The sequence below is a fragment of the Papilio machaon genome, chromosome 13 (genome assembly GCF_912999745.1).
Source record: "Papilio machaon chromosome 13, ilPapMach1.1, whole genome shotgun sequence".
In the NCBI taxonomy this organism is placed as follows: domain Eukaryota; kingdom Metazoa; phylum Arthropoda; class Insecta; order Lepidoptera; family Papilionidae; genus Papilio; species Papilio machaon.
In genome coordinates, this window is record NC_059998.1 from 7,809,038 (window position 1) to 7,820,217 (window position 11,180).

The following is an 11,180-nucleotide window of genomic DNA, read 5'->3' on the forward strand; positions in this document are numbered from 1 at the left end:
ATATGGGAATGCGCATGCGGGAGGAGTACACGAATACGTGCTAGACTCATATAAATCAACTCTTATCCGATTTTCAAAAGGTTAAGTTTCATACACTTGGACCTTTGAACTGCGACTCAACAACTAAATTGACATATGGTGGTTTATCGCGATATTCTATATCTATGTGAGCCGACGAGTTGCAAGCTAAGCGCAAGCAAGCAGTTCGCAGCTCGAAACGGTAATTATAAGCAGTAACTCTATGCAAGTACAAATTGTGCTGAACTGCGAGCACCTTCACTGATCTGCTACACTGATGTGCACAGTTGACATCACAGTTGATCTGCAGGTCATCGATACTTGTTGATTTACCCATGACTAGTGCGCGCGCTTTTCTCCAACGTTGTGGCCTATCTAGCTAGAACCTACACTCTGGCTTAAGTTAACTATATCTCGGTAATATACATATAAATATCTTTTTTTTCATTGCCGTATTAATGCAAATTCATTCGTTACTAAATCGAGCACAAAGAAATTAAATCGAAAGGTAAAAAAAAAATCATTTTTTTTAAGTCTACTCTCAAAGTTTGGATAAAGATAGGCTGTGTCTGTGTATGATTTTCGAAAAAGCTTCCATCTTTTACTTCAGAGAAGAACGTATGCGCCCTTTATTGGCATCCTTGGCTCGGCTGGAAAATACGAAGAAGGACGCTAACGTTAGTTAAATTTATCAAGCCCCTCATTTGAATTTATAGAACTAAATTTAACCTTATTCAATTTAAACGCTAACAAACGAATAAACGAACAAACGCGAACAAAAGCATTTAATTTAATTTCCAAGTATGTGATAATACGACAGCGCTTTTTAAAAGGAACAAAAATGATTTTAAAACCTTCAACATTCGAGAGCCTCCAACGCATCGCAGTGTTTTAACGCGCCTTTAAAAAGCGCCCGTGCAAATATGTGCTACAGCGTCATCTAGTTTTTGAACTCAAAAACAGTCGACTTATTATTTTTATCTTGACACGTATTTATGATAAATTTTTTTACAACTTTAACGCTATTTTAGTGTTTTAACAAATTAATGAAATTATTAGCTAGGTAACATTGATAAGAAGCTCTTTTCTGCTAAGTATTTCAATAAAATCTTCCAGTATTTAATTATTGGTAGTTTTCAAATTTACACATTGCAACCCTAAACCTAAACAATAGACAAGTGAGTGTCCAGGGCAGACTGTTGTTTGTGGTTGGTTGGTTGGCCGTGGTCGGCCGCCATTTTGCGTTGCGTTTATCGTTTGCGTTGATACATTGTGGTTTTAAGTTTAAGATTTTAAAAAACTGTGATAGCATAGATAAGTTATCTAATTTAATTGTAAAATTGTATTTATTTATTTAATTGTTATTGTGTTTGTGTTGTTATAACCATGGGAAGGAAAAAGAAGAAGGCATCTAAACCTTGGTGCTGGTATCCTTTTAAAAATGCAGCTTTCAATTTACCGAAACGTCTTGTGACCTTCGCGAATTGTAATTGACCTATTTTTGCAATATTTATAATGTCTTCCTCCTAATTTTATGTTTTGATGTTAGATGAATGATTTCCTTAGCAAATCTATCAGGTATTGTAATAGAGAATTCGACGATGAAAAAATTCTGATTCAGCATCAAAAGGCGAAGCACTTTAAATGCCACATATGTCATAAAAAGTTATACACGGGCCCCGGACTGTCAATTCACTGCATGCAGGTATGTTCGTGCTCTTGGCACGGGCGCCGCCCGCCCACGTCCATACGCGCCACTCTTTAACTCTCACGATTATAGGTCGAGATATTTTTGCTCTATGTTCATTATACGCGCTAAATATCACTCCTATAAAAGTAATTTGCCTTTCTCTAAGTATTAAATTAGTTGATTCTCCTTCATTTTTCTTTCTTATCCATATTTTAATATTTCAGGTACACAAAGAAGCCATAGACAAAGTTCCAAATTCATTACCAAATAGGTCAAATATAGAAATAGAAATATATGGTATGGAAGGTATACCACCAGAAGATATCAAGGAGCATGAGAGGCAAAAAACAGGTATAAAAACATTATTGTGCCTTCCGCAGTGTTATGGATCCTAATGTATGTACAAGGACATATTTCTTTTTAAATTTTGCTTGGGACACTGTAGCATTAGATGTTCATTGGTGTATAGTTTTAGTGTTCCAGTAAAGGTATGTCTTTAAAATCTGGTATATAAAGTGATTTTATCTATTTTTATCAATATTTGGATGATGTAGGTGGTGGCAAAGGGTCCGACAGTGATGATGATGAACCTGCAGCTAAGAAAAAACCCACTGCAGCATTGGTAAATACATTTTAATATTACAATTCACTTAATTTACTGAAATATAAACAATGAAAATCTTATTGTTTTTCTATTTCAAACAACATAAATGATCTAGATTCTATGAAAGATTATCTCATATTTAAAATAAACATGGATGTTTCATTTGTCTATTTTAATGTTGTGAACTGAAAGTAAGTTATTTATATCCCACATTAAGACAAACCTAAGCTAATGTCAATTTAAATTTCCATAAGGTTATAAATTTGACTTTATTCAGTTGCAGAGTAAAGATTATTCAGTAAGTCAGTTTCATTTTTCATTAAATACCAAGTAAATTGCAGAAAGCAAATGTAACATAACCCATTTACATTCCCTTTAAAATAAATAAAATAATCATCCAAATTATTCAAACATTAAACAAATTAATTTATTCTTTTATGCTTATTCCAATAAGTACTGTATTGCTTCAATATCTGACTGATTTTATACATTAAATGTGTACAAATAAATATGTGATTTATTTTATGTTATGTTATTATGTAATATAATTTGTATGTATGTTGTTTCTAGCTGGGGGCAGGACCATCCACAGTGAGTGCGGGCATCCTGCCCACTCCCATGGCACAGATGCCGCAGGGCATGTACCCCGGACATATGTCCATGAACCATATGATGCCTCACTTCATGCAAGCGCCTAGGTGAGATCATTAACTTGAACTAAGAAAATATTCTGTTCTTTTGAAACAGAAAATTACCTTGCACCTTAACAAAGTTAATTCTCTTCTTGCAAATACAGTCAAGCCTGGATAAATGAGAGTCCGAAGGATGGCAGTATTTCTCTCTTATAAAGATTCTCATTTTTCCAGGTTAAATCATTTAGAGTTCTGTCTATGTTCATATAATTTGTTACTAACCAGCACTAAACCTCTAACTATAATATTAACCTTTATCATTTCAAGTCTTTCTTTTTCAAGGTTATTTTTATGCTTCTTTCAGGATGATGATGCCAGGAATGAGGCCATTGTTCCCCGCAGCGAGTGTGCCCACGTCCACACCAAGTAAACCCACCTTCCCTGCTTACAGGTAACAAAATTATACACATTATAAATACCTCAAGTGATACTAAATAAATTGTAAATTTCCATAAACTAATATTTTAGGTAAATATTGTTGTTTTTTTTTCTTTAATTTTTTCACATAAGTGAGATAAAAATTAGTTTTAGTAATAAACTGAATTATGACTTCATATTTAGTATATTTTAGTTTTCATTTAGTATTGACATATATACATAAAAATTTTACAACAATAATTATAGAGGTGTAGTACTTTTAAATATTTAATTTATCCTGAGAAGAATCTCAACAGGAAGTGTTGTGTCAAATTGGCAGAACAAGTGATATTAAGTGAATCAATAAACACTTATATGTGCCATAATGTAAGTAGATTACAACATATCTTATGCAAGGAAAGGTGCAACTTGTTGTGCAACATTTACATGTTTACATGATAAATAATAGTGTTTGTGAATGCTTTACTATGTAATTTATTACGAATTTTAAAAAGGAATATTTAAAAAAAAACAATTAGGGACAAATATATAGATTGCATCAACAAAGTTTCTTAGCTTGTGTTTTTTTTTTTTCAAAAAATATTCAGATATAATCATGTTCATCATACATTCATAATCTCATTGTCATTCTTCATCACTGTTCTAATAAAAAAACAACAAATTTACTAACAATTCATATAACATTTTTCATTTATAAACGTCTTAAAACATTTGTTAGCATCAAACAACTATTATATTAAACTTAATATTTTAAGTTATAATTAACAAATTCTTAAGTAATGTTATATTTTGTGTGGAGCAGTAACGCGACGATAAGCGCGCCTCCGACCACCTCGACTGCTGCGGGAGGCTCGGAGCCCAAAGAGAACGGGGAGGTGAAGGTGCCCGCAGCCAACGCCTGCCCCCTGGTCACCGCCACCGGCGCAGGCTCCAAGATCGTGCACCCCCCGGAGGACGTCTCCCTCGAGGAGATTCGAGCCAGGCTCGCTAAGTACAGACCCAAACCCAAGCCGGACGCCCCCCAGACTATTGCCACCTCCGTCGCCAACATGATCTCCGCCAGCACCAGCCAAGCCGAGGTAAGTGGGCTTGTTGTTATGTGACATATGCCATCTTCACACGGAGGACACTCTCGAGGCAGGTCATATGTTACTTTACCTTATTATATATTAAATTATCATAACATTATAGATATAATTTGATTAATAAACTTATTGGGGGTAATCGTTTGCTGTCTGCTTCATTTTATTTGCTTGTACACATTGTACATGTAGTTGTATATGTTTGCGTTGTGATAGTGTGGTCCGTATGTAATGTGTACTGGTATGGTGCGTGCGGTGGTGCCAGGTGGCGGCGCACATGTCCGCGGCGGTGGCGGCGGCGCGCCAGCAGGCGGCGCTGCGCCGACCCGTCATGCAGCAGGTGGTGGGCGTGCTGCCGCAGCAGCTGCAGCTGCAACAGCTGCCCCAGCTCCAGCAGCTGCCCCAACAGCTGCAACTCCAGCAGCTGCAGCAGCTGCCGCGCGTGGGCGTGCCCGTGTCCATGCCGCCGGTCATGTTGCCCATGATGCCGCAGTTCAACATCATGCGCCCCATCCAGCCCGGTCAGTACAACGCTTACTATAGCTACCAATAGACCTCCCTCCCACCTCCCCCCACCTCCCACCACCTCCCCCCACTATACATGTATAAATACACGTAGAACATCTTACTTCATTTATAATTTTATGCAAAATTACTCAAAGATCTGGATTAATTGGAATGTTGAATTTTCTGTATGTATGATATGTGTTCTGGTTGTTTTGAAGGACAAAGTACTTTTAGTTAATGTTATTGAATTAAAAAAATACATTTGTGGACGAAATTAATGTTTGTTTATAGCTTGATTGTTTTGTGGTTAAATTTTGTTGTATAAATGAAATGTGTCATTAATTTTTTTCGTTATTATTTTATGTTCATTCTACGTGTATTTATTTTAAATGTTGAATTTTTACAGTTTCATTTTTTTTATAAAAAAATTACTTATAATTGTTATTAATATTAACTATTAGGATGAACATTTCAACTTAAATATATTAAATCTAACAAACTGTAAATTTTCATAATTTTATTCAACATTACATTTGTTACAAATTGTTACGTACAAAAATAAAAGATAGCTATAAATTTACACTTAGGGTAGTGGAAACAAGTCTTAAATTGATTATATTAAATATATAAATAACTACATTTGTCTTGTTTCTAATACACAATTCCTATCCTTTACCCTGAATTTCCATTGCTGAAACACATGTATTAAAACAATGTCATCTTTGAGATCGTCCATTAAACATGTGAGGTTCCAAAAAAAAATCATAAGAAGGGAGGAGGGTCTAAAATAATTATCAATATTCAAAAAATTTCAATACTAAGTATTAAAAAATAGATATTTTAGGTAAAAGGGGATGCGGTAGTCTAAATAAACATCACGTGATTAATGGATTATCCTTTTCTGAAAAAAAAAAACAAGAAATATATTTTGTACATGTTTCTATAATATTTTAACCCTTTAACCGCCAGAGTCGGATTAATCCGACCAATGTTATCGTGTCCATTTCGCCTAGGTCGTATATATCCGACAAAATAGCTGTGTTTGTTTTTAGTGGCTTTTCCGACTCGTCATGTTTTATATTGCCTTAAACATGTTATTATATGAAGATTTAATACATAAAGCAATCATTTGTAATGTCGTACACTTTTGGTTCGTACTAAAAAGCCATATTAAGAAGTAAGAAGTTCGGTGAAATAACTGATAATATTCTCTTGTAATTTCATTAGTGCCAAACGCCCGCGTCGGAGAAATCCGACACTAGTGTTGGGACATTATTCAAAGAGTAACATGTAAAAAAAAATGTACATCAAAGCAGTTCTCTTAATATTGACTTATTCAGAGAACAACAAATAAATTAATTACTAATAAATATTTATTTACAATAGTTCTACATAGTTTTATTGAATTCTTCTGAAAATAAGCAAATAAGTTGTCAAATGTCGACAACTGCAGGCTGATTAGGAAATAAACGTACGACTGAATTATTATGTAAGTTTGTTATTGTATATATTTGTTATTGGGAAATTAAAAGAAGATTTCTGGACTGATTTTATATTGAGAATTAATAAATCATTAACAATATTTAATGGCTTTGCATTCAATTCTTTCTACTACCAAAAGTAAAAAAAATGTTGCCCTGGATTTAAGCACAGATTTATAATTAACATCGCGCTGCAACAAATTTCGATATTATTTATCGATATTTTAATAGGTAAACTACATACAACCCTCTTTGTAGTAGGTATTTTTTTCTGTTGTATCGAGCTGGGCGCTGGGGGCACGGCAGCTGATAAAATGCCAAGCGGTTAAAGGGTTAAGTAAACATTTTTAGAAAATATAACATTGTCTTTAACATAATTCATTAAAGTGACTTACCATTGATTTCTGAGACCAAAAACACTGTATAAAACATATCTGATTGAAAAAAAAAAACAGAGAACAATATTTAAATGGTTATTTTGGTCTCAGAAACCAAACCATTAGTGGTAGATAAAATTAATATAAATAATGTATTAAGATAATTGTTCAAAAAGTGTATTGTTAAGTTTACAGTTAATGTAATCAACGGTGACAGATATATTGTATACTATAGGAAGAATAATTGACTTAATATACTGTTTGTGAGAAATAGGATTCTCATCTCAATTAGGCTGTTTGAGATCCTGATATATTTATTGACACAGTTGCATTCGTCATGTTCATGGTTTGACTGGTGTTGTACAGTTGTGTAATAAATGTTGAAGATAGCCGTATCTGTCTACTTTCTTTTTGATTCTGTGACCATTGCTACAAAACAACCTAATCGTAGTAAGAATCCTATTTCTTACGAACAGTATATTAGTAAAAACCAAGTTTGAAGTTATATATAATTGAATAAAGACTGCGGAAGCATTCCTATATGTTAAATGTATGTTTATATATATTTTTGTTTATTGTAAATGTGTTTGTGAGACATATGTCTGTTCTCCTACAATATATAATTCAACACTAACTTATTCCTTCTCCGTAAGTTTAGAATGTCTCATTTCATATTCCAGTTTGCGAGCTGGTTTGAGAACATTGTGTTGTCCAAAACAAGGTTTGATTATATTTTATTCCAATATTCACTTTCAAACAAATTAGATTTTACATTTTGTATTTTTTTATAAATATTTTTTTTAATAATTTTTTTTTAATAATTTTTTTTAAATGACAGATATTTGAACAGCCAACGGTTATTGTACACATTAAATAAAACAGTTTGTATGAGAGGAGTCAGTTTTAGATGTAACGATGTTCTTTGTCACACATTTGACTTGCAGTGGTTACAATTTATTTAGTTAGTATTTGTGTAATGGAGATTTTGTAATTTAGATGTATTTTGATCAGATTTACACGAATTTTTTCTTTATTTTGTATTCAATGTTAATTTGTTAAGATGCGGCGTGGAAAATGGATCGGATCGATGTCAATGTTTTCATGTTTTTTTTTTCTTTCTTTATTTGTAATAAAATCCTGATACTTAGAGAGTTTAGTTTCTATTTTCCACGGCTGTGAAGAGTCGAAGGCATAGGACCAGGCTCAGAGCCGCCGCCCCCCGCCCCCGCCCCCGGCCCCTGGCCCGGGAACGAGTCAGCGGTAATTCTATTCACATTCCTTAATGGATTCGCTTACTGTAGTAGCTCTTATTACTGTCTCGATATCTCTCTCGTAGTGGCCATGTTGCGTGGCCGTCGGTTGCGGGTGGGTACTACACTAATTATATATTTACGTACCAGTAGTTTGTCGCTTTCAACTGTGCATGATCGAGGAGTTTCCTTCGCTAAACTGGCGTAATGCGGCGACCGCGAGCTGCGACGTGCATGTCATACAATACCACTGTTACATATTCGATATTTTTAAAGTGTGTTTTTTTTAATGTGACTCATCGTACCCGCGTCCCTCGAGGCCGGCGGCCGCGCGCCCCCGCTACCCCGCGCCCCCGCTCGGCTCCCCGCACACCCTCCTACAACACTCACAGTCTCTCACTCGAGCGAATAATTCAAAGGGTTTTTGTATTGAAAGTCGGCAAAGTGCAGCGAGCCGGGCGGGGCGGGGCGGGGCGGAGCTGAGCTGGGCTGGGCTGGGCGGGGCGGGCGGGGCGGGCGGGGCGTGCGGCGCCGCATGACGAGCATGTTGTGTGCAGGCATGCTGGTGCCGGGCGGGATGATGCCGATGGGCATGTTCGGGGGCGTGCCGGGCCTGCTGCCGCGCTACCGGTAGCCGCAGCCGCAGCAGCAGCAGCAGCAGCCGACAGGTACCCCCGACACATACATAACGCGGTGACGGGACACTAACCGGCCCCAGGTAAGACGAGGACGAGTCCGGCGCGCTCCGCTCGGCGGCCCTCGTCTCCGGTGTACATAGAGCGGGGGGAGGGCGTGTTTGTCGTCGCCGGGCGGGGCGTGCGGGGCGTGTGGGGCGTGCGGGGCGTGAGGGCGTGGGGGGCGGGGACAGGTGACGAGATCGCCCGGCTCGGCCGCGGTTGGGCCGACAGTTCCCTGCGGCTCCGGCGCAGGCGACTCGCTCCGCTGTCACAACTCTGGTTGTTGGATTGGCGGCCCCCTGTCCCCGCGTCTCTCCCCTCGCCCCTCACCCCTGTCCCCGCGTCCCTCCCCGCGCCCGCAACATCCTCCGTAGTGTAATGTTCTAAACTCCGGGTGTTCAAATGTGTGTAAGAATAACGATCGTACGTTAATTATCTGCCTTGAATTTTTTTCTTAATTTCCACGTGAAGTTGTGACGTTTTGCCTATCTTGTAGAATTTTGACACTTTACTCAATAAATGCTATGGATCGAATGCCAGCTTTTTATTTGTTACCTGTTGTCTGATTTTGGAGAGCCAACTTCTTAGTCCTTCATAATGTATGTCTAGTTGCCCGGTACACTATATAACTATGATATCATTTATTTACACGCTAATATTATGTATTTTGCTTGTAAATTAAGAACAAAAAGTATCTTCCTTGTTAAGGTAATTAGGATGATGCATGTTATCACATAGTCTGAACCCTTGGAGCTGGCTGTCCACAATTGGAGCGCATCTGTTGTCCGTCCATTGTGAGAGAGGAGTGACGCAATAAATATAAACTGCATATTTATTAAAGCAATATATTGAATTATATGTAATTTATCTCGTCCTAACACGTTTATATGACACGAGACACAAAACGCTGCAGACGACATTTGCATGAACAAAATACAACAAATATAAAAAAAAATAAACTTGAAACAATTGGTGATAAAGAGTAACTGACACAACCTAATAAAAACTTTTTTATATCTCAACTAAATATAAATTAAAAACCAAATTTATTATCAAAAAACAACATATTTTGCATTAAAACAGTTTTCTAATTATAATTGTGTAAGCTAATTAATAAATTGAATACATTACAAATACAAAATGTTTAATCACGAACAACTGCAGCTAAGATAAACTACTTGGTCTGATAAAATGTAAGGTAGTTATTAAATTGGTTATACTTCTAAATGTAATTATGTAAAAACTACAAAATTTGAGCTTTTCAAAGATCACAATACAACAGTTAATTATGAATGTGTATTACTTTTGTTAAATATTCCAATACAAATCAACTACATGTTTAAACTTTATCAAATCTTACTTCACACTTAGAGATATGTAACTGTTCGTTTTATTGCAAAAGGACATAAAACCAATCACAACCCTTTCGCACTTCGTCTACTTATTTCCAGTATAATTTGTACGTTTTTTTTAATATACGACTTAAAGTAAAATACAATTTATAGCAACGTTACAAAAACTAACCTACGACCTACCTTCAAGTAATTAACAAATAATTATGGAAGAATGGCACCGCTACATACAATAATCTTAATATTTAGGCACTAATTTGTTATACATGTTTTAATACTTTTAATGCTTCTTCAAGTAATTAGTATATAATGTGCTCGATATAAAATTCCTCTAAACACTTCAAAATTCAAAGCTGTGACTCTTATAAGCTTTCCTCAATACCTTATACAGCTTAGCGTCCCTCAGTCACACGTCATATCGCAGATCATGTTCATACTCAGAGTCAGTCTGCGGGCGAGGGCGAGAGCGAAGGTGGGGGTGCGGGGGAGAGGGGACGCGCCATGTCGGGGCAGGGACAGGGCGTGTTGGCGCGCGTCATGCTCTCGAAGCGCTCGCGCATGGCGGCCACGTGACCCGCCGCCACGCCTCCCACACCCCCCACACCGCGCCGCTCCTCCGCCACCTCGCCCTCCGCAGCCGACACCAGCGACACCTCGGACGAGGCGGAGTAGTACAGCTCGCTGAGCTCGCAGCCGCCCGGCTCGGGCCAGCGCTCCGCCACGTGCACCTCCACCTCGCGCACCTCCACCTCGTGCACCTCCACCTCGCGCACCTCCATCTCGCGCACCGACACCTCCTCGGGGCTGACCAGCGTCTCGCCGCACTCCGCTGCTGTCGCCTCCTCGGTCCACGTCACGTCCGTGCAGTCCTCGTACTCGGTCTCCTCGTAGCCCGACGTCTTCATAGTCTCGCACAGTCTATTTATCGCGTCCACGACGTCTCTGAGGTCGCTCACGTCCTCCTCTGGCATCGTCACCTCGTCTATGGGCAGCACGCCGAGGTCGGGAGTGGTGGTGGGGGGCGCGGCCACGGTGTGGGCGGGGCAGAGCAGCGCATGTGCCACGGAGAGCA

The 11,180-nt window shown here is 38.1% G+C and overlaps 2 protein-coding genes across 3 annotated transcripts; one reads left to right on the plus strand and one right to left on the minus strand.

Annotated features, from left to right (window-relative positions):
* The first annotated feature begins 1,221 nt into the window (after nucleotides 1-1,221).
* LOC106709222 (BUB3-interacting and GLEBS motif-containing protein ZNF207) lies at nucleotides 1,222-9,290 on the plus strand. 2 transcript variants are annotated; one of them, XM_014500975.2, is made up of 9 exons: nucleotides 1,222-1,445; nucleotides 1,597-1,723; nucleotides 1,933-2,059; nucleotides 2,263-2,330; nucleotides 2,883-3,010; nucleotides 3,309-3,395; nucleotides 4,185-4,461; nucleotides 4,721-4,985; nucleotides 8,637-9,290. In XM_014500975.2, exons 1-9 carry the CDS (start codon nucleotides 1,405-1,407, stop codon nucleotides 8,711-8,713), a joined length of 1,197 nt encoding a protein of 398 aa, XP_014356461.1. In that variant the 5' UTR covers nucleotides 1,222-1,404; the 3' UTR covers nucleotides 8,714-9,290. The 2 variants fall into 2 exon arrangements, with proteins under 2 accessions (XP_014356461.1, XP_014356462.1); XM_014500976.2 differs by having other exon boundaries at nucleotides 4,730-4,985.
* Nucleotides 9,291-9,944: 654 nt separating this feature from the next.
* LOC106709223 lies at nucleotides 9,945-11,159 on the minus strand. The gene has a single exon (XM_045680607.1). The coding sequence runs from the start codon at nucleotides 11,077-11,079 to the stop codon at nucleotides 10,552-10,554; it is 528 nt and encodes a 175-aa protein (XP_045536563.1). The 5' UTR covers nucleotides 11,080-11,159; the 3' UTR covers nucleotides 9,945-10,551.
* Between the last annotated feature and the right edge of the window lie 21 nt (nucleotides 11,160-11,180).